Source organism: Sinohyriopsis cumingii, chromosome 6 (genome assembly GCF_028554795.1).
Source record: "Sinohyriopsis cumingii isolate HCF-2022 chromosome 6, ASM2855479v2, whole genome shotgun sequence".
Taxonomy (NCBI): Eukaryota; Metazoa; Mollusca; class Bivalvia; order Unionida; family Unionidae; genus Sinohyriopsis; species Sinohyriopsis cumingii.
In genome coordinates this window covers 83,853,057-83,878,040 of record NC_142966.1, presented here as the reverse complement: position 1 = coordinate 83,878,040, position 24,984 = coordinate 83,853,057, and the positions used below count along the sequence as shown (strand labels likewise).

The following is a 24,984-nucleotide window of genomic DNA, read 5'->3' as shown; positions in this document are numbered from 1 at the left end:
TTATACTAAATAAATAGCTTGAAGGTACAGTACCACATCGTCATGGTTACTGTCATCCTCCAAAAGAGACTGCCAATGATTGCCAATGATGGTCGCAAAGTCAGTATATATATATATATATAGAGAGAGAGAGAGAGAGAGAGAGCGCAAAGTAAACAAACAATAAACATATGTGCTTATGACTTACTAACATGTTAACCTTGAAGTATCCAGTACACTCAATACGGTATGCATTTATCACAAAAAAATATATAATATTGTTGAAAATGTATTCGCCTTTATTAAAGCCATGATGTGATGTCATAAAAATCATTTGCTATATTGTGTCATAATTAAAGAACCTTCTTACATAATACAATATGCAATTCCCCAAAGAGAGCTCATGGCATGCAATGTTATTCAACTCATTTCATAAACCTTATGAACATGCAAATGGGATCCAGTACCAAATATTTCTTTCCAGTAAAAGATGAACTTTATATGATAGTTTTTATTAGTCAACTCACCCATCATTATCTGTGTCTAATTTTTTGAATGTTTCCTCCAGCTGGGTCTGTTCTTTCTCTGATAAGGCTGTTCTCAGTTCACTGCCCTGTGGGACAAAAATATTAACTGATCTTGTTGATGATTCAAAGTGACCATAAGAAACTGACACAAATTCTGCCAACCAAATTCCACAAACATCCAAAAATTTAAAAATGTTTTCTCCACCCATTGTTCCACAGTGACTCTGCAAATGTTTTCTGGCATGAACTGAATGTAATGATGTACCATGGTATTTCAATGTATATCATCTGTGGTGGGTTAGGTTTATTTGTACTTACATTATGGCAGATCTGTAAGTATACATATTGTGGCAGATCTGTTAGTATACATATGGTGGCAGATCTGTAAGTATAATTATGGTGGCAGTGTTTCCATGGTAAAATGTGATCCTCAAAAGAATAAATAGTGATGTAAGAAAATTTACATTTAAAAGAAGTTGATAGAAAACTCTGCTGCAACTACTTTGTTACTTCTCCATGTAATATTTGACCACTCAGTTTAAGGAATTCTCCCATGATGAACCAGTGTTTAACAAATAGATCATACCTTATTTTTAAACATTGTGTCTACCAGTAATATGTACATTTGACAGTGATTAAGCCATGGAATGGAATAAGCAGACATTTATGCCTAATAATCACTGATCACTATATGCAGTCCTAAAGTCTCATTGGACAGTTTATCACTGATCACTATATGCAGTCCTAAAGTCTCATTGGACAGTTTATCACTGATCACTATATGCAGTCCTAAGGTCTCACTGGACAGTTTATCACTGATCACTATATGCCGTCCTGAAGTCTCACTGGGACAGTTTATCACTGTTCACTATATGCAGTCCTAAGGTCTCACTGGACAGTTTATCACTGATCACTATATGCAGTCCTAAAGTCTCACTGGACAGTTTATCACTGATCACTATATGCCATCCTAAAGTCTCACTGGGACAGTTTATCACTGATCACTATATGCAGTCCTAAGGTCTCACTGGACAGTTTATCACTGATCACTATATGCAGTCCTAAAGTCTCACTGGACAGTTTATCACTGATCACTATATGCCGTCCTAAAGTCTCACTGGGACAGTTTATCACTGATCACTATATGCAGTCCTAAGGTCTCGCTGGACAGTTTATCACTGATCACTATATGCAGTCCTAAAGTCTCACTGGACAGTTTATCACTGATCACTATATGCAGTCCTAAGGTCTCGCTGGACAGTTTATCACTGATCACTATATGCAGTCCTAAAGTCTCATTGGACAGTTTATCACTGATCACTATATGCAGTCCTAAAGTCTCATTGGACAGTTTATCACTGATCACTATATGCAGTCCTAAAGTCTCACTGAACAGTTTATCACTGATCACTATATGCAGTCCTAAGGTCTCACTGAACAGTTTATCACTGATCACTATATGCAGTCCTAAAGTCTCATTGGACAGTTTATCACTGATCACTATATGCAGTCCTAAAGTCTCACTGGACAGTTTATCACTGATCACTATATGCAGTCCTAAGGTCTCACTGGACAGTTTATCACTGATCACTATATGCAGTCCTAAGGTCTCACTGGACAGTTTATCACTGATCACTATATGCAGTCCTAAGGTCTCATTGGACAGTTTATCACTGATCACTATATGCAGTCCTAAAGTCTCATTGGACAGTTTATCACTGATCACTATATGCAGTCCTAAGGTCTCGCTGGACAGTTTATCACTGATTACTCTATGCAGTCCTAAGATCTCATTGGACAGTTTATCACTGATCACTATATGCAGTCCTAAAGTCTCACTGGGACAGTTTATCACTGATCACTATATGCAGTCCTAAGGTCTCACTGGACAGTTTATCACTGATCACTATATGCCGTCCTGAAGTCTCACTGGGACAGTTATCACTGATCACTATATGCAGTCCTAAGGTCTCACTGGACAGTTTATCACTGATCACTATATGCAGTCCTAAAGTCTCACTGGACAGTTTATCACTGATCACTATATGCCGTCCTAAAGTCTCACTGGAACAGTTTATCACTGATCACTATATGCAGTCCTAAGGTCTCATTGGACAGTTTATCACTGATCACTATATGCAGTCCTAAGGTCTCACTGGACAGTTTATCACTGATCACTATATGCCGTCCTAAAGTCTCACTGGGACAGTTTATCACTGATCACTATATGCAGTCCTAAGGTCTCACTGGACAGTTTATCACTGATCACTATATGCAGTCCTAAGGTCTCGCTGGACAGTTTATCACTGATCACTATATGCAGTCCTAAAGTCTCATTGGACAGTTTATCACTGATCACTATATGCAGTCCTAAAGTCTCATTGGACAGTTTATCACTGATCACTATATGCAGTCCTAAAGTCTCACTGAACAGTTTATCACTGATCACTATATGCAGTCCTAAGGTCTCACTGAACAGTTTATCACTGATCACTATATGCAGTCCTAAAGTCTCATTGGACAGTTTATCACTGATCACTATATGCAGTCCTAAAGTCTCATTGGACAGTTTATCACTGATCACTATATGCAGTCCTAAAGTCTCATTGGACAGTTTATCACTGATCACTATATGCAGTCCTAAGGTCTCGCTGGACAGTTTATCACTGATCACTATATGCAGTCCTAAGGTCTCACTGGACAGTTTATCTGGTGAATTTTCATCTGACAATGACCTATTGCAGAAAGTTCTAATTCAATACTAACATTGCAGCCTATACCTACTGGCTATTGCAATTCCCTAATGCCAGTAGCCAGGGCAATAAAAGCTCAAACTTTGAGACATTTACTCTGTGTGATCCTTAGATCAAGATTAGTATTTTGTGCTGTGCTACCCTCTTTCCAAAATAGTACAAGGCATGTCCTGAGGCATATCATGGGAGAAATACTTAAATTGTACACATTCATACTAATTTGCCATTTGGCATTATTGCAAAAATATTGTCAAAAACTATTCAAAATTTACTAATGTCGTTAAAACTTGCATGATACCAAAATATCAATATATATATATATATATACCTTAAGTGGGTTGGGTGTAGGCACAGTGTCAGGACTGGGAGCTTTTTCACTGTGTTCTCTTGAGGGGTTGTCACCATGGGTTGTCTCAATGGCAACATCAGACTCTGCATCTTGTTGCCTGTATGAATATATATATATATATATATATATATATATATATATATATATATATATATATTGTATAGAAAATGTACAATGTTTCCTCAAAAGATTATCACCACTGAATGATTCTGTGTTATATATTTTTTCACAGAGGTTTGCAAGGAAAACTCATACTAGAAAGTTTCCAAGATTTGTCATATAATTATTTGTATTAAAAATAGTTTCTACTACCATAAATTTATGATGCTTGATTCTCATATAAATTAGGTACATATTAAGAGTTTCGTCAAACACTCTACTATAGAATGTATTAAATGATGAAATGAGTACAAAACCATAGTTTAAACAGCTTTTGAGTGAACCAGTTATTTCATTGCTGTTAATTTACAAATTTATTAGCAGTTATTAACTTCATTTGCTTTACATCTACTGTTCAAGAACAATTAAGAACCTATATTAAATTAGCATGACATAACTTGGACACTGAGAACACATTCTGAAAGGCATGTGGCTAGTATTATGATAGGAGAGTGGAGACTGGATTTGCAATATAGAAATCCATCATTGGATTAAAAATATTTGGCTATTCTTTAAAGAAGGACACTGGTCACTGAGAGGTTTGTAATTAATAATATAGTGGATCCCTGTTGATAAACCCCTCCAAAAAGAGGACACCCTGAGAGACCACCTTGCCTGACACCAAAATAGTATATTATTACTACTTTGTATCATTCATGAGAGTCCATTGTAGAAGGGTGGTCTTTAATGAGGGGTACTGCTGTACTGTCATATTGCAGACATGAGTATTAGGTTGTTTATGGTAAGAGAATCTCATAAATCAAGTGACCACTGAACATTGCCTGTGCCAGCTTCCAGGATCCAACTTTGGACAGAAAAGGTGCAAAGCAAGAGTACATGTTGTTATCACTTAGCAGTTCATGGTAATGATAAAAGACCAAGATAGAAAGAAGGATACAAGGGTGGATATTAAGCAAGTGACATTGCAATAGCATGTATAATAAATTATTTATAGATCTACAAAAGCGTACCTTTAAAATGTGATTATTTTTGTATACATGTACGACGTACTTAAGCAACACAAGGTTATAATTTGATTTAATTGTAGATAGACATGATGGGTGGTAGGTAAGTACAATTTTATTGAATTATTAAAGATAAGTATGTGAGATGCAGGTACAGATGAACCTCATTCATTCAAACCACATAAAAATTCATCTGTCAGAATATTTTGTTAATCCAAACATTTCCTACCATAAGATTTCAGTCTAATGAGGTTCTACTGCAGCCTTTGCTGAATTGTTAAAAGTTGGTGAAATTCTCTCTCACCCTTTTATTGCCAAAAGATGCACTAGTCAATAATTAAGGCCTAACAAAACTGCATGACCAATGAATATTGACTGTCAGATTATAGCATATATTGTTTCTGCCATCCATTGAATGAATTTTTTTCACTCTTTGGACATCGTTTGAACTATAAATTTACCAGTATGGTGGATATATGTCACAAATATTACAACACTTGCCTATGATTTCAAAGTTTGCACATTGCTAACTATCACACAGATTCCTAATTTAGGACAAAACAATTATTTAAATTTTATTATAATTAAATTATATTTAAATTATATAAAATTACATTTTAATTTTTTATACTAAAGTTTTGATGATTTTTTTATGTTTGGAGAATCAAAACTACTTTTGAAGAACAATATATATATTTTTTAAATATTGCATGGGTTTCTTGAAGCAAGAAATTTAATTTATTATGTACACCTGTAGACCTAAAAAGAATGTCAAAGGTCAAATCTGTCACAGAATACTTTACTGATAGTAAAACCTTTGTTATTCTTATACATTCTCATATGTATGTATATACAATGCTGTCAGGCTTTTCTGTGTATCTAAGGTTTCCATCACCAATATTTGCACAAAACGTATACCAAATTTGACCAATTGACGAAAATAAAATAGTACAATGCTTACCATTTGAAAAGTGGTTATTGTAACCAGAACATTCTGTTCAAAATAATACTAATTTACCAATTTTTGACACACAGGACCTCTAACCCTGTGTTTTCTTGACTTGCGATATGTTCTATTCTGTGCATGGCTTTGAAAAGGTGTAATGTTAATACATCGAGCTATGAAAATAAAACAAATTCCTTTGGACTCACTCTGAGGAACGAGGTCAAATTTATAGCTGATTTTACAAAATTCAACATAACAATACCACTAAATGGCAAGAGGTATTAAGCAAATTAATCAGATCTTGTAAAACAAATGACCAAAAGTTCAAAATTGTATATAAAAAAAAGCTATTATGTTGAAAAGAAATGACAATGAACAGGATTTAACGTGTCTACAATATCTTGTTTATGGAAAGAATTTAGAAACAGACTATAAAGCGGCAAATTCTTGAGACAACTTCTTGCAAAATTAGAAACTTGGATTAAGATGCAGTATTGTTCTAATGTAAACATTCTGTCTTTTAAATAATGTATTGATTTGTTTGATTCTACAAAAAAAGAAATATTAAATAGGATTTTCTGGGTTACAGGTTCAAGAAGGTCATGGAGTGGGTCTTCATGATGACATTTAGAAATCATATTTTCATATGCATTTAGAATAGAAATGTGGGATATTTTTGCACACTTTATAAATATCACTTTCCTTAATTAAAGGATGACCATTCTTTCTTGATACAGATTGAATTTTCGACCAAAAACAACATGTTATCCAATATTTACAGAAACGATATATTGTTGCTCAGCATTACCCTACGTGCAGAATTACCAAACACAGTGGTATATGACAGAACATAAAAAATGCTGGACATTCTTGCACACTTGTAAATGTGATTGACAAATATCTGATCTAATGTTGTCATCCAGCCATCTGCATAAGATGGTGGATATGCAGAAGTCATTGGTGATGACTTGTTTGTTAGTTTGTGCTTTATTTTCTCTGATGGCTAAAATGTCCTATCCTGGAATGCAGTGGCTACTACAGTGTCACAACTGTTCTGTGGTAGATAGAACCTGTCTGATGCACTTACTTCCTGCATTGGTGCTTGCTGAAAAACTGGTCCAGCCACTATTCACCATGATGTTTCACTCCATAATGGAGCTTCCAACCACAATTGTATCTGTTGCTTACTAGTATCTTGTATGTTGAAATCTTTCATATAATGCTTGCAGATATCTTTGAGTTTAGGCAATCTTTTTCTTCCCTTAGCAATGACAACATCTCTGTCAAGCCTGTACTTTGGAACACATCAATCTTGCATCCTGTGAATGTGTCCAAGTCAGCAAAGCCATATCTATATAAGGAGAGCCAGATTAGCCTTGGCAAGGGCATCCAAATTGGCAAGGACTTTGCCCTGCCATATGAAACTACAAAAGATGCGAATGGCAGAGATGGAATCTGTTTTTCTCAGCAGGCAGTCATTGTTTTGCTGCCATACAGCATGATACTGAGTACAAAGTATCTTGGTCTTCATAGTAACTTTGTTATCCCAGGCTGCTGAAGATGGTGGCCACCATTCTGTTGTGGGTATTTTGATCCCTTTGACAAGTGACAGGTAGTCAGTCACTGTAGTTTCCAGGCTTGATAATTTGAATTTTAAAATTACTTAATTTATTAGTGTCAAGCCAGATTCTTCACATCATGTTGTATATACTGTATATACTGTACATAACAGATACAAGGTCTCAAGGTAGATTAGTTCTGTAACTAACTGAGTTACCTTCTCGAAATAAAGTCTTTATTATTATTATTATTATTATTATTATTATTATTATTATTATTATTATAGGTAGCAGAACTTGCTGAGTACCTCCAGCAGAATGCTCTCAAAGGTAATCAATGACTGCTTTGTAATGCCTTGTAACATGCATGTGGAGCAGATAATATCCACTGTTGATCCACCTGCTCTAAAGCCACATTGTACCTATATCTGCAAATTGTTGTAATCTCCTCAAGATGACTGAGTGAGATTCCATTTTAATTCTTACAGGTTGTATGGTTGCCTTTATTCTTGTACAGCACAGTGATGCTGGCATTGTGCATGTCTTGTGTAACTGCTCCTAGCTGGAAGATGTCTGTTTCATGGGAGTACAGCTCAAGGTAGTGTTCAACCCAGCAATATATTTTTCTCTTTCTATCAGTTAGCACATCACCATCCAGTGACAGTAAGGGGCAACTTTGGTGGTGGTGGTGGTACTGAGGACCTAATTATCCCACCATACACTGTGTGGATATTTCCTGTCTCTGATGTGGTCTGTATTTCCTGGCATAGATCAGCTCAGTACTGATTTGCACAGTGCCTGACAGTCTTTGATGAATTGATATCCAGGATTGTTCTTGAAGTGTGTTATGACACAGTGATCACATTCAAGAGGGCTCTCAAAACTCACTTATTTTGACTGCAAGAACAAACTTAAAGACCTAATAATGTTTCCTACCTTAAATATTCTCAGCATGTTTTTTAATGTTTTCTAATTTCATCGTGCTTGTTTTTGTAATCATATCATTATATGTTTTTATCTTATAGGTGTTGTCTAATGTTGTAAAGTGCTTAGAGCTTCTAAAGATTAGGCGCTATACAAAGTTCTCATTATTATTATTATTATTATTATATCTATATTTTGTGTGTTTAACTATAGATTCATGACTATAGATTCTAATTTTTTTATAGAGCTAAAGATGAGTCATTTACTGTTGAAATTTGTCCTATATAATGAACCAGTTTGGAGTAATGTTATGACTGGATGATTGAGTCATGTGGGTGAGTATTGCAACATAATTTACTTGGTACAAGATGTATATATATATATATATATATATATATATATATATATATAGAGAGAGAGAGAGAGAGAGAGAGAGAGAGAGAGAGAGAGAGAGAGAGAGATGTGTCATTAGCTTCATTACTAATATGGATTCATATTTCATGTATTCTTGTTTTAATATCTGTCTACGTATGTATTTAATGTTGTGTTTATATGTTGTTTTGAGAGGAAACATTATTTAAATTATTTATTTGAATTACAAAGTGCTGATATGATGGACTAGAGAAAATCAACAGTTTTGGAACTATTGTGAATTCATTCAAAGAAGTTTTGACAATTTCATTGTGATATATCAAGACTGTTGATACTTCAACACATTCAAAGCTGTTGGTACTTCAGCATGTTCAAGGCTGTTGGCACTTCCTTTACAACTTGTGTTAGAATGTCAGCATTTTTAAAGATATTGCTATATCATCATATTCAGGACATGTAATTCATTCAAAACACTCAGCTCTTGTTTGTACCTGTGATATAACTTTTAGGATAATTTTATATTTAGTTCACAATACTCTAAGTTCCTCTTAAATTATTAAATTTTCATTTTTTAACTTAGAGAATTAAAGAATTTGCTAAATTTTACAACAAAAAAATAATTTGTTTTGCTTTTCTATTACATTGTTTAAGACCATGGCATAATAATAAGTGACTCATAAATATCTAGCAAGGGTAACAATATCCAGAGCCTTTTAAAATATTGCTTAAATTCACATAAAAGGTTATAATTTATTTTAAGTGGAAACATGAGTGACTTCAGTAACTTCCTGTACTTGGTACTGACAGTGTAGGAGTACTGACTAGATTCATGTTCATTACAGTTGTGAATTCTTTTGTCACTCTTACTGCAAATATGGCACAAAGAAAACTTGTGTAACTGTTTGTTCTCTCCAAGGTATAATCTCTTGGCACTAAAAAAGTCCAATATTAAAGTACTTGGTAGACAATGGGAGGTAATTAATGTAGGAGTCAGAGGGAGATAATTCATTACCAATCTAGGCTTCCTTCCTCCATCATATCCATATTAGTCTGAAAACTACAAACACAGACATTTGATAACCTTACTGCTAATTAATGAGCAACTCTGAAAACTACAAACACAGGCATTTGATAGCCTCACTGCTAATTAAAGAGCAATATAGGTAGATATTCTACAGTAAAATCTTGCCAACAGGATCGCCACTCAAAGGATGCAAAATGGTGGTCTGGGATGGACTTCATAATGAGGTAAATTTATTGCTGCAAAAATAATTAATATCATTGAATTTGCCACTGTTTTGTTAAGTGGGACAGTCATTATGTTGGGTTCTGTTGTAGCTACAAAAAATAAACTTTTGTTTCTGACACTTTCCTTAGAGTTGGAACAGATTATACTTGTTAAATCAGTAACAATATTTCATTATAAAAACACAGAAAAGATACAGAGGGGAAAGTTCTTAAAGTGCATCTAGCATACAATACAAGTTCCTTAAAAACTTTGGAGGCATGGGGTATCATTTAGGTTATATATAGAAAAGCCAATATAAACGTTAACTTATCTTACGAGGCATGGGTATCATTCAGGTTATATATAGAAAATCCAATAAATATGTTAACAACCTTGGAATTGTATCATAAAACTTTTTTGACAATTTTTAATTATCCTGTACAGTAAAGACTTCATAAATGGTCAAATGTACCATCTATAAAGAGTTCTCAAAAAAGTCTATGGTGGATATTCCTATCCATATTATATATATATATATATATATATATATATATATATATATATATATATACAAAAGACACTAACACAGTCAATGACTAAGGCTTTGATAGGTACTATATAGATTCTCAAGAACTTAAAGGGAAACAGCAAAGAGTATAGAATGACACAGAAGCATTGTATCTAATGATAACTTAGTTGAATGCTATTTTTCTCCCCTGTTGAGATTAGTAATTCAACATTCTATCTGATATGGCCATCATATGAAGATACAAATATCAGCAAGCACTTTGGTTCCACAATTTTTACAAGAGTTATTGATCTTTTTAGGCTCAGTGGTGACTGCAGCAGTTAACTCAATCTTATTCTCAGAGGTTTTGATGTATCACTGTGAAATTTGGTACATATTATTGTCATTATCCATAGATGCTATACCAACACATCACTGTGCTACTTTGATTTTTGTGAGAGTTATTGCCCTTTCTGACTTGCAGCTGGATGGAGTGTGTATGACATAATCTTATGAATGCAGTCAGTCTCAGATTTTAGTGGCTTTCCATAAAGGTTGGCAATGTTATGATCAACCGCTGAAGATGCAGATATCAAGAAGTATTGCACTCCAGTGATTCTTTTAGAGTTAATGCTCTTTTCAACTTATAACTGAATATATGACAGTATCTTGTAAATGCAAGTTGCCTTGCAGTTTTCTTTTATGGTTCACTGTGAATCTATGTATGCTTTGGTCATCTAAAAATGTACATAGCGACAAATCTTTGTGCTCCTGTGATTTTTGTTAGAGTTATTGCCCTTTCTGACCTACATATGGATGCAGTATATAATGCAAATGTGTGAATGCCACCATTTTCAGTAGACTTTGTGAAATTTCACTACAGAAGATGGTCATCATCAGAAACTATGCAAAGTTATGACTCTTTTAACTGAAGACTTATCTCGGTAATGGAGATAGGGGAGACATGGGTATACATGTATTTATGTAATGGAGATAGGGGAGACATGGGTATACAGTCATGTATTTATGTCATGAAGATAGTGGAGACATGGGTATATAGGTATTTATGTCATAGAGATAGTGGAGACATGGGTATACATGTATTTATGACATGGAGATAGTGGAGACATGGGTATACATGTATTTATGTCATAGAGATAGTGGAGACATGGGTATACATGTATTTATGTCATGGAGATAGTGGGGACATGGGTATGTATGTATTTATGTCATGGAGATAGTGGAGACATGGGTATGTATGTATTTATTTATGTCATGGAGATAGTGGAGACATGGGTATGCATGTATTTATGTCATGGAGATATTGGAGACATGGGTATGCATGTATTATGTCATGGAGATAGTGGAGACATGTGTATACATGAATTTATGTCATGGAGATAGTGGAGACATGGGTATGCATGTATTTATATCATGGAGATATTCGAGACATGGGTATGCATGTATTTATGTCATGAAGATAGTGGAGACATGGGTATTAATGTATTGATGATGTGATCTGGAAACTGTTCCAGGTAAAGACCAGTTTGAATTCTTTATTTCTTTTATCAATGTATGATCTTGTATAAAATTGAATGGCATTGGCTGGTATGTCTGTCAGGGTGCACAAAACTGAATGGCACTGCTTTGTATTTCTTTTAATGTGTATAAAGTTAAATAACATTGGTTGGCATTTCTGTCAATGTGTATAAAGTTGAATGGCATTGGCTGGTATTTCTATCAATGTGTATAAAGTTGCATGACATTGGTTGGTATTTCTATCAATGTGTATAAAGTTAAATGACATTGGTTGGCATTTCTATGTATGTGTATAAAGCTGAATGGCACTGGTTGGTATTTCTATCAATGTGTATAAAGTTGAATGGCATTGGTTGGTATTTCTGTCAATGTGTATAAAGTTAAATGGCATTGGTTGGTATTTCTGTCAATGTGTATAAAGTTGAATGGTATTGGTTGGTATTTCTGTCAATGTGTATAAAGTTGAATGGCATTGGTTGGTATTTCTGTCAATGTGTATAAAGTTGAATGGCATTGGTTGGTATTTTTATCAATGTGTATAAAGTTAAATGACATTGATTTATATTTCTGTCAATGTGTTGAGTAATGATTGCCTTTAAAAGAGAAATTTCACCAGTTCTTTGGAATTTGTTATTATGAATAGATTCCACTGTATGTTAACCTGTAGTTTAACTTACGTTTGAAGTACTTCCAGCTTTTGGGTTGGTGGAGATGTGGCTGAGATAGGGGGAGCTGCTAAGATGGGTTCTGTGGGGATTTCTATCTTCTTTGGCAGCTGAGTATTGGACCAGATTGTGGAAGGCTCACTACAAAAGAAAAACAAAATAGAGGAAAACCACAGCAAGACTTAACAAATTTCCAATGATGATACTGTGGCTGTTAAGGTCCACTTACACCATGACCAGGCATAAACCTATCATGGACTGTACATCTATATCCATAATCAGATTTAGGCTAATTGACCAATAAACCTATCATGGACTGTACTTCTATATCCATAATCAGATTTAAGTTAATTCACCAATAAACCTATCATGGACTGTACTTCTATATCCATAATCAGATTTAAGCTAATTGACCAATAAACCTATCATGGACTGTATGTATATATCCATAATTAGATATAAGCTAATTGACCAATAAACCTATCATGGACTGTATGTCTATATCCATAATCAGATTTAGGCTAATTGACTAATAAACCTATCATGGACTGTACTTCTATATCCGTAATTAGATTTAAGCTAATTGACCAATAAACCTATCATGGACTGTACTTCTATATCCATAATCACATTTAAGTTAATTCACCAATAAACCTATCATGGACTGTACTTCTATATCCATAATCAGATTTAAGTTAATTCACCAATAAACCTATCATGGACTGTACTTCTATATCCATAATCAGATTTAAGCTAATTGACCAATAAACCTATCATGGACTGTATGTATATATCCATAATTAGATATAAGCTAATTGACCAATAAACCTATCATGGACTGTATGTCTATATCCATAATCAGATTTAGGCTAATTGACTAATAAACCTATCATGGACTGTACTTCTATATCCGTAATTAGATTTAAGCTAATTGACCAATAAACCTATCATGGACTGTACTTCTATATCCATAATCACATTTAAGTTAATTCACCAATAAACCTATCATGGACTGTACTTCTATATCCATAATCAGATTTAAGCTAATTGACCAATAAACCTATCATGGACTGTATGTATATATCCATAATTAGATATAAGCTAATTGACCAATAAACCTATCATGGACTGTATGTCTATATCCATAATCAGATTTAGGCTAATTGACTAATAAACCTATCATGGACTGTACTTCTATATCCGTAATTAGATTTAAGCTAATTGACCAATAAACCTATCATGGACTGTACTTCTATATCCATAATCAGATTTAGGCTAATTGACCAATAAACCTATCATGGACTGTATGTCTATATCCATAATTAGATTTAAGCTAATTGACCAATAAACCTATCATGGACTGTACTTCTATATCCATAATTAGATTTAAGCTAATTGACCAATAAACCTATCATGGACTGTACGTCTATATCCATAATCACATATAAGCTAATTCACCAATAAACCTATCATGGATTGTACTTCTATATCCATAATTAGATTTAAGCTAATTGACCAACAAACCTATCATGGACTGTATGTCTATATCCATAATCAGATTTAGGCTAATTGACCAATAAACCTATCATGGACTGTACTTCTGTAGTCATAATCAGATTTAAGCTTATTGACCAATAAACGTATCATGGACTGTACTTCTATAGTCATAATCAGATTTAAGCTAATTGACCAATAAACCTATCATGGACTGTACTTCTATATCCATAATTAGATTTAAGCTAATTGACCAATAAACCTATCATGGACTGTACGTCTATCCATAATCATATAAGCTAATTGATCAATAAACCTATTATGGACTGTATGTCTATATCCATAATCAGATATAAGCTAATTCACCAATAAACCTATCAGGGACTGTACGTCTATCCAAATCAGATATAAGCTAACTGACCAATAAACCTATCATGGACTGTATGTCTATATCCATAATCAGATTTAAGCTTATTCACCAATAAACCTATCATGGACTGTATGTCTATATCCATAATCAGATTTAAGCTAATTCACCAATAAACCTATCATGGATTGTACTTCTATAGCCATAATTAGATTTAGGCTAATTGACCAATAAACCTATCATGGACTGTATGTCTATGTCCATAATCAGATATAAGCTAATTGACCAATAAACTTATCGTGGACTGTATGTCTATCCATAATCAGATATAAGCTAATTGACCAATAAACCTATCATGGACTGTACTTCTATATCCATAATCAGATTTAGCCTAATTGACCAATAAACCTATCATGGACTGTATGTCTATATCCATAATCAGATATAAGCTAATTGACCAATAAACCTATCATGGACTGTACGTCTATCCGTAATCAGATATAAGCTAATTGACCAATAAACCTATCATATCCATAATCAGATATAAGCTAATTGACCAATAAACCTATCATGGACTGTACTTCTATATCCATAATCAGATATAAGCTAATTGACCAATAAACCTATCATGGACTGTACTTCTATATCCATAATCAGATTTAGGCTAATTGACCAATAAACCTATCATGGACTGTATGTCTATATCCATAATCAGATCTAAGCTAATTCACCAATAAGCCTATCATGGACTGTATGTCTAAATCCATAATCAGATTTAAGCTAATTGACCAATAAACCTATCATGGACTGTACTTCTATAGCCATAATCAGATTTAAGCTAATTGACCAATAAACCTATCATGGATTGTACTTCTATATCCATAATTAGATTTAAGCTAATTGACCAATAAACCTATCATGGACTGTACTTCTATAGCCATAATCAGATTTAAGCTAATTGACCAATAAACCTATCATAGACTGTACTTCTATAGCCATAATCAGATTTAAGCTAATTGACCAATAAACCTATCATAGACTGTACTTCTATAGCCATAATCAGATTTAAGCTAATTGACCAATAAACCTATCATGGATTGTACTTCTATATCCATAATTAGATTTAAGCTAATTGACCAATAAACCTATCATGGACTGTACTTCTATATCCATAATCACATATAAGCTAATTGACCAATAAACCTATCATGGACTGTACGTCTATCCATAATCATATAAGCTAATTGATCAATAAGCCTATCATGGACTGTATGTCTAAATCCATAATTAGATTTAAGCTAATTGACCAATAAACCTATCATGGACTGTACGTCTATCCATAATCATATAAGCTAATTGATCAATAAGCCTATCATGGACTGTATGTCTAAATCCATAATCAGATTTAAGCTAATTGACCAATAAACCTATCATAGACTGTACTTCTATAGCCATAATCAGATTTAAGCTAATTGACCAATAAACCTATCATAGACTGTACTTCTATAGCCATAATCAGATTTAAGCTAATTGACCAATAAACCTATCATAGACTGTACTTTTATAGCCATAATCAGATTTAAGCTAATTGACCAATAAACCTATCATGGATTGTACTTCTATATCCATAATTAGATTTAAGCTAATTGACTAATAAACCTATCATGGACTGTACTTCTATATCCATAATCACATATAAGCTAATTGACCAATAAACCTATCATGGACTGTACGTCTATCCATAATCATATAAGCTAATTGATCAATAAGCCTATCATGGACTGTATGTCTAAATCCATAATCAGATTTAAGCTAATTGACCAATAAACCTATCATGGACTGTGTGTCTATATCCATAATCAGATTTAAGCTAATTCACCAATAAACCTATCATGGACTGTACGTCTATATCCATAATCACATATAAGCTAATTGACCAATAAACCTATCATGGACTGTACGTCTATATCCATAATCAGATTTAAGCTAATTCACCAGCAAATTTTCTTTACATTGCAGAATAATTGTTGCTATGTGGATTTGTATATGAAATAATATTTATTCCAAATGTTTCAGGATGTGTGGCTACAATGGATCAAAGCTGAAATTCACTGTTCTTATCTTAAGAAAAATTGGCTTATATTACATTGTTAACCTGACACTTTTTGTGCATATTTTGTTAAGAAACAAATGTTATTTTCCATAATATTAGATATTATAGGCCTTAAATAAAAACCTATCATGATGCAAAAGAGATAATAATGTCTTAAGCTTAATAACTTGGGTTATATTCATAATTAGCAGATTTTTCTTTAATGTTGTATGGCCACTGTGAGCATGGAATTTTGTACAAAGGATAATTTAATTCTGACCTTCTGTTTCATATAAATTTTTGTTAAAATACCTTCACAAGAAGTATTAAAAGTTTTTAAAAACCTAAAGAATGCATATTCTTAAAGAACTAGATGGGATGTTCTTGGGAAAGACACAATAACAATGTTCTTGACATGATGTAAGTGTTCATGGGCAAGACACAATAATACATACTATTTTTGACAAGACACCAGTGTTCTTGGGCAAGACACAATAATACTATTTTTGATATGACATCAGTGTTCTTGGGCAAGACACAATAATACATACTATTTTTGACAAGACACCAGTGTTCTTGGGCAAGACACAATAATACTATTTTTGATATGACATCAGTGTTCTTGGGCAAGACACAATAATACATGCTATTTTTGACAAGACACCAGTGTTCTTGGGCAAGACACAATAATACTATTTTTGACAAGACACCAGTGTTCTTGGGTGAGGCATGAGAGCATTGATGTTGTCAACAGGACACTAGTGTTTTTTTTGGTTCTTCTTGCCCCAACATGAAGAACCTTATTCAAGAGTGATAAGATGCCTGAACATACCAAGTTGTTTTGTTCCAAGATAAACTATAGTTGTTAGGGTGAGCACACACAAGAACATTCAAGACAATGTACCTGAGAAATGGGGATTTAAAAAAGTTCTCTTCATCTGATTTGAAGAAAAAAGAACTTTTTCTCTTCATCACACTGAGATAAAAGAAATCAAAAATATCTTGGTTGGAAAGAAAATCCCTGGTCTGTTCCTAAACGTGAAATTAAAATATCCTGCTTGGAAAAAAACAATTCCAGTAGCCCTAAGATAGATTTCTAATAAAATGACTTTTATAGCATTATCTTCAAATTTATTTTATTTATAACTATTCAAACATTTCCTCAAGTGATGCTCTTGCTTGTAACTGCCACCAAAAGTTGAAATCAGTTTCTTTCATAAATGCCTGCTTTTGTTTTTACCTAAATTTTCAAGGGATTCCAAAAATTTAATAACTTTGACAACTCTAGCATTATTATTGTAAACCTTTTAAAGTGACAACTCAAAACAAGGCCAACCCTAGAGTCAAATGGTCTGTGCAGACAGTGACACTGTGTACATAACTGCAGAGCATAGTTTGAGTACCAGTTTTCACCTATTTGATTCTGCCATCAACAGTAGTGTTGTTTGAGGACAATTTTGACCTACTTGATTCTGCCATCAACAGTAGTGTGGTTTGAGTACAATTTTGACCTACTTGATTCTGCCATCAACAGTAGTGTTGTTTGCAGGGAAAGTTGTATGGCTGCGATTTCCTAGTTTCATCTGACTGCTTGCATTTGTTTTGGAGCGGGACAATTGTGGTGGCTGCATCGCACCTAGAAGGTAACATGTAACAGACAACATATAATATATACAATACAAGAAGGATAATATATCTAATTTTGAGGAAAAAAGTGATTTCTTTTATGAATTACAAAAACTATAAGACTGCGTTATGTTAGGTATAGTAAATGAAATGTAAGATGTATAAATATGAAAATCTATACTGTATGTATTTAAATTTTAATTTTTTATCAATAATTATAATTATCTGGTTACAGTTGGCTACCTAATGTTAGAAATTTTTAAGTTTAAATCACAGCAAACTTTTTTCACTCTATGATTGCATGCAACATAAGGATTTAGATTGATATTTAATAAATTATATCAATAAAAATAAGCCTACAAAGCTTTTAAATCAAATATACAATTACTTTACCTATTTTTATTTTTTCTCTCTCCGAGAAACTCTTGTATTCTGTTTCTCGTTGAATGGTACTGAATACAATTTATTTTAGTATGTACCATATAACTTAACATTTTTAAATCTAACTTGTTTTTTAAACTTGTGGAAAATATTCTGAATATTCTGAAGCAGTTCTCTATGTAATAACTTAAATATAATTATTTATTACTGCAAGCAAATTTAATTTACTTACCAAACCTAAAAAAATGGAATTTTATTGACGTATGGTAGAGAATTTCATCAATACTGATATATGTTATGACAAGCCTAACAAATATAACATTGAAACCAGTGTAAATAATGTAAATTGAAATGATTAGGTGTTTATTCAAAATGGTGAAGGTTTGTTAATGTTACTAGCAAACTCTTGCAAGCCATTAATGACACCCAATAAAATCAAAAGGAGGTAGTTAGTATGTCTGATATGACTGGTCTACATTCAGTCAGTTATAGAACACGTAAGTTGAAGACCAGCAAGCAAAGCAAGTGATTTTAAGAAAATGTGCCTTTCCCTCATTGCTACATTCTGTACTTAGAAAAACATACATTTCTATTACACATCTTGCAAAGAGTTGAAATCCAAACCATGATATAAAAAAAATCTTGAAATGAGAAGACTTCAGTATTGAACCATATTTATTTGATGGCAAGCTTAAAACCACTCTGCTGCCCTCTTTACAAAACTTTGGTAAATGATAACTAAGGATGTCTTGCTTGGATAATAAGCCCACCCATTACTTTTTGACAAATTTATTAGACTGGTTCCCAGGTCTTATTATAGAAGAAATTCTGTACATAATGTGAACATTGTACTCTCAATATTCTTTAGAAAGATTCTGATTTCCTCATGTATCAGTGATTCACAATTTAGAGACGCTGCTTTAAATCCTGACTCCATTGGAAGAGGATTTAAATGTACTATATATATATATATATATATATATATATATATATATATATATATATATATATATATATATATATATATATATATATATATATATATATATATATATATATAATCATAATGTTCCAAACAAAGATGTTTTAAAGAATGCTGAACTTTGACTTCAATTTTTAATCAAGGTCAGGATTAGATAGTTAATTTGTAATGAAGGCCCTGACTGGATATTTATAAGTTTTAAATGAACAAAGAAGCAAGTAGTACACTAATTTCTATACTTGTTTGCTTCTAAATCAACAGTTTTAGTTCCACTTCACATTTATCAAATATCCCAGACCTAACACAAGAGGTGAAGTCTGAAAGACCTACAGAGCTATTTCATTTATTATGCTTAAGATAATTTACCGTCAAGATTGACTGGTTTACTGGGTGATTGTGATGCATCAGTGATGGCAGATACAACTGTATATAGTCTTGGCTTCCTAAATCTGAGGAAAACAATGGTCAACTAAAGTAACTGACTCTGAATATATTTTCCATATCTAGCTCATTTTGAAGTCTAGTAAAGAGCAATTACCTTTGACAGTATCAACTGACTGCAGCTATATTTTGAACTCACATGCAATATTGAAGATAATCGTTATGTGCAAAATGTGATTTGAATTTAGTTATTGAGTAAAAATAAAGAAATTGATCTTATGAGTCAGGTAATACAATTATAATGATGGTTTTCACTCACTAAAATTTTGACAAACATTTGATTGTTTTCATTCTTTTTACTAAAATGAAAACAATTTGTAATAAAATATAACTGACCTGGAATTATGGACTATCCAGCTACAGAAATGATCGATGTAACACACATGGACAAAAGTCAAAGAAAAAAGACAATGATTTCAAAGAATGCATAAAAATAACCACTAACAAGGGGGCCCCGAGTGGCTGAGTGGTCTAAAGCAGTCTCCGTTACGGATCACTGCCATCTCACCTCTGTCTGCTTGGTTTCGAGTCTCGGATTCAACCAATGTGGGTATGTGAGAAAGCTTGCCGGTAGCTTCTCATGGGTCGGTGGTTCTTTCTGAGGTTTCCCCGGGTTCTTCCTCCACCATTAATACTGGCCGTCATGTATAGCCTATCGTGTGCTGAAAAATGGCGTTAAACCCTACAATAACAACAACAACAACAACCACTAACAAGATTAATGGTATGCCTGCTAAGTATCTGTTCTATTAATAACCTTGACCTATGAACCAGGGACTTGACTATTGTTTTATAAGATGTGGACCTGGTTTACATTCCATGAAAATATATGTAGGTGTTAAAAAGTGATGGACTGGATAAAGAGTAGCCTAATGAATAAATATCCTTTATTGTGACCTTGACCTTAAGATGGGGTATGACTGTAAATATGAGACATTGTCAAATCAAGGTATGTAAAAGGCTAAGCTTCATTAAATTATCTTAACTGGTTTAAAAGTCGTACCCATACATGGATAGAAGTCATTAATTTATATTTTCCCTTACTGTCAACATGACCTTGAATCAGGTGGTATTGCTGTGGTATGTAACCTACTGTTAAGTCATGATACACAAATAGTTAAAATTTAATTAAAGTATCTTCAGTTGTTCAAAAGGTATTTTCTCAAGTATACAAATATCTCAAGGATACAATTCAAGTATCACATGACCTGAACATTGGTTCAGAGATGTGGCTGTGAAATGCAACACACCATCTTTATAACTGGCTACAATGTGATTAAAATATGTTCAATCATTATACTTCCAACAAAATGTCACTGAATTACATGTTCCCTCACTGTGGCCTTGATTGGAAACAATGGACATCACTACAGTATGCAACACACCTTCCATATATGATACATAACTGGCAAAAGTTAAAGTCACTAAATGTCTTCAAAACTTATAGTCTTACTAGGATCGAATTGACAGAATTACATTTCCCCTTCTTGTGACCTTGAGTCAGGGGTGTGGCTATGGTATGTGACACACCATCTATATATGATACATGATTGGGTGAAGTTCCATTTACATCTCTTCAGTGGTTCAAAGGTTATTGTCCAGACAAGTATTGAAGTCATATAATTAACATTTCCGTGCCATGCAATGCAACACACTGCCTACTCCTAACATAGTACAGAAGACTTAAGATGGATGCACAACAATGAAATCTCTGGTTTGTATCTTATACACTTGTAGGTCTTTCAGACAAGAAAAGTGTGAAAGAAAAGAGAAATCATATCTTACTTTTGCATGGAATTCTCTTCTATAGCTATCCTCAGTTATGCTGCTTTATATCACCATTAAAATATCAACTTTCCAGAATGACAAATAATATACATGGAAATCTCTGACTTACAAATTTTCAGGTATACACATTTTGACAAAACAATATATTTAAAAAATATATTTAAAAATAAGTTTACAGCTTTTATGAATTTCCCATGGTCAAAAGTATTTGTGTTATATAACTGAAAAAGACTTGTACAGGACATATGATAAATTATGTACATCAAGTAGACCAATTGAGATGGCAAATAAATAAAGCAGATCAATGTATTTTGGACCCGCAAAACAATTCTAGTAAATAAAATTATATATAACAATACAAATATTATCTAAGTCAATGACCAGAAAGTTTTTGTTTTCAAGTACAAATCCCATGCACCATGCTGGCACTCTCTCATTGGTTGATAACTGTAGTATAACAAAATAGCTGGTTGAGTACATTGAAACATTTCTGGAGCACAAACAGTATAAAAAATTGCCAAACCAAAAAAGGAGTTATTTAAAAAAAGTTTCCAATACTCTGGAACTCTGCTCTGGAATAGTATTCCAGTTGAGATTAGAAATCCCCACTCTATTTCCTTCTTCCAAACCCAATATATCCAGTGGCTTCAGAGATGCAGCTTAAATAAATAAATTCCTTTGTATGAGGGCCTCAAGGTAGATTAGTTTTTAGCTAACTGTGTTACCCTCTTTAAATAAGGACATTATTATTATTATTATTATTATTATTATTACAAAGCTCAAAGCCAAATATAGTCTAAAAAATTGGACATTTTGTACTTTTAAGCAGAATAAAGTTATAGAACTTTCTTCTTGCTTCTAATTTGTATTCCTCTTTGAATATCTAATTTTCATGACCTTGTTGTACTCAAATTCCATATAGATGTGAATTTGGGTTTATAGCTTGAGATGGAATTATTTGTTCAAAAAGGCATATTCTGAAATCTTTTGAAGCGGGAAATCCAGACCAGGTTTAAAATTCCAGACTTCGATATAATACTTAAAATAGATCTATATCAGTAAAATTTAACAATACACCTGTTAAAAATCTAAAGCAGACGCACAGTATTCAATCACTAGAAGGCCCTTTATTATAACTCTGTTCCTGTTATAAAGGCAGCACGAATGGTAATGAATCCTACTCCATTATAACACTATTCCTGTTATAGGCTAGTTTGGTCAAAGATCCTATTTCATTATATGACCAATTTGGTCATGTATCCTATTTCATTATAGCACTATTCCTGTTATAAGGCAGGTTTGGTCATAGATCCTATTTCATTAAAACACTATTCCTGTTATAAGGCTAGTGTGGTCAGAGAACCTATTTCATTATAACACTATTCCTGCTATAAGGCTAGTTTGGTCAAAGAACCTATTTCATTATACCACTATTCCTGCTATAAGGCTAGTTTGGTCAAAGATCCTATTTCATTATACCACTATTCCTGTCATAAGGCTTATAAATAATATGCATCATGTACTTCATTATAAAGCAGCCTCATTATAAAGTAGTACCTGTATACCCTATGGTTCCTATCGACAACATTGTAATGAGGTAGAACTGTACCTTAGTTACAGTTGTCAACTAGATGAAAGAGTGTTACTAAACATTAGTTCTATGCATAACTATAAAACCATGCGTATGTTTTCTACTTTGTACATTAACCATTTGGAATACATGCATGCCATGCAGTCATAATTTTACACATATCCTACCTGTATTTTAGTTGTAGTCCATGCCAATGTCAGTTTGTCAGGATGTATGTTGAATTCACTCCAAACATAACATGCAACAATTTGATAGCATTTTCCAATTTTCAGAAATGCTAACTGTTCTTTATCAAACACTTGTAAAGATATACAGTTCTGACAATGTGATAGCATTACCCCCAAAGGAATTTGACAGCTGCTCAGCAGGTACTAAATTTATGCCTATGTGCATAAACAGATAGTCCAACTATAGGTAAAGATTATTGTATTTTATGGACAGCAGATGATTTTATGAATATCACTGTAGCAATATCTGCTACAGTAAAACCTTTTACCTGGACCTCACTTGCTGAATCAGGTATGGACCGATATTTCCGAAGATAATAATTCTTGTATTATATGACAAGAAGATAAAGGTTCAATGTCAAATGGCTTGGCACAATTTAATGATATGGCCCCATTTTCACTAAACTTCTTACATTGTCTACCTCTAATTGATATTTTTAATTATCTTTCTTATTACATGTAATTATTTGACTTATTACTTATGAAGTAGGCATCAAAGAGTACAATTCAGTCAAAATCAATTTGCCTTGCTTTATCCTTGAGAAAAATATGAGGATTTCCTAAAATCTTCAGATTACCTCAACTCCTTATTCAACATTGAAAATATTTCCAAGTGAATACATTTAGACTGGAGGGTTGTTGGTATCCTCTCTTCTATCATTGCCTATCACTCAGTAACAATTTTGTCCAATATTACATGAGCAAGATAATGAAATATCTCATTTTGAGGTAATATTTTGAGCGATTTAGTAAAACTGAGGCCTGAGACATGTTATGCAGTCATAAATATGTTTTTCCCTTTGTTCTGAAGCCATTCAGTGCCAGTAGTTATAAGCACAACAGGTTGGTTATCCAAAATGAAATCAAATTGTATGATTCTAAATTCAGCTGAAGTGGGTCAAACAGAATGTAATGTCAACCCTTCAGAAAATAATTAGAACATTTAGCAAGAAGATGCAGCTGGCATCATTATCAATATCAGGCATTTGGTCAGTAATGAATTACTAATTACATCAGTAAGGAATTACTAATCAGGTAAATGAAACATAATTTATTTTATTAGACTGAGATTTGCATTATGGTGCCAACTACACCTATATCATGTTAAGTCAAGTTTAATCTGAGTTTATGTATACAACAATAAAAATATCTTTTTCCATTAAAGAATCTAAGCAAACCAGATAGGTATTTTCAATGCTGTGAAATGAATAAAAAAATTACATTGATAGGAAATATTAAGAAGTGAAACTACCAAAAATTATCACTAGACAAGCAACATTCTCATAAATTTTTTAAAAGCTTTAATGATTGGAATTACAATTTGAGTGTCATAAAACATTAATTATAAATACAAATATCATATTTATGTAAATAAATGAGGACATCCCCTGAATCTACTGAAGTACTGTATATACCCGCTTATAAGAAGAGTCCTGCTGCAAACTGCACAAACCCAGATCAGCCATCACATAATGCACCAGCAGATCTGGGTCTGTGCAGTTTGTTTTGAGCAATCAGTATA

At 33.1% G+C, this 24,984-nt stretch overlaps 1 protein-coding gene across 14 annotated transcripts in view; it reads right to left on the bottom strand.

Annotated features, from left to right (window-relative positions):
• The window catches only part of LOC149797346 (uncharacterized), a 117,143-nt gene that overhangs the window by 8,235 nt on the left and 83,924 nt on the right, over window positions 1-24,984 (bottom strand). For 13 of the 14 annotated variants that reach the window (XM_089962087.1, XM_089962082.1, XM_089962083.1 and 10 more), the window contains 5 exons: window positions 17,942-18,062; window positions 12,486-12,614; window positions 9,546-9,590; window positions 3,588-3,705; window positions 507-592 (listed from right to left, as the gene is read on the bottom strand). In XM_089962087.1, the coding sequence (XP_089818213.1) occupies window positions 507-592; window positions 3,588-3,705; window positions 9,546-9,590; window positions 12,486-12,614; window positions 17,942-18,062 (499 nt within the window). The remainder of the gene's footprint in view (window positions 1-506; window positions 593-3,587; window positions 3,706-9,545; window positions 9,591-12,485; window positions 12,615-17,941; window positions 18,063-24,984) is intronic. The other variant, XM_089962084.1, reaches the window with a different exon arrangement.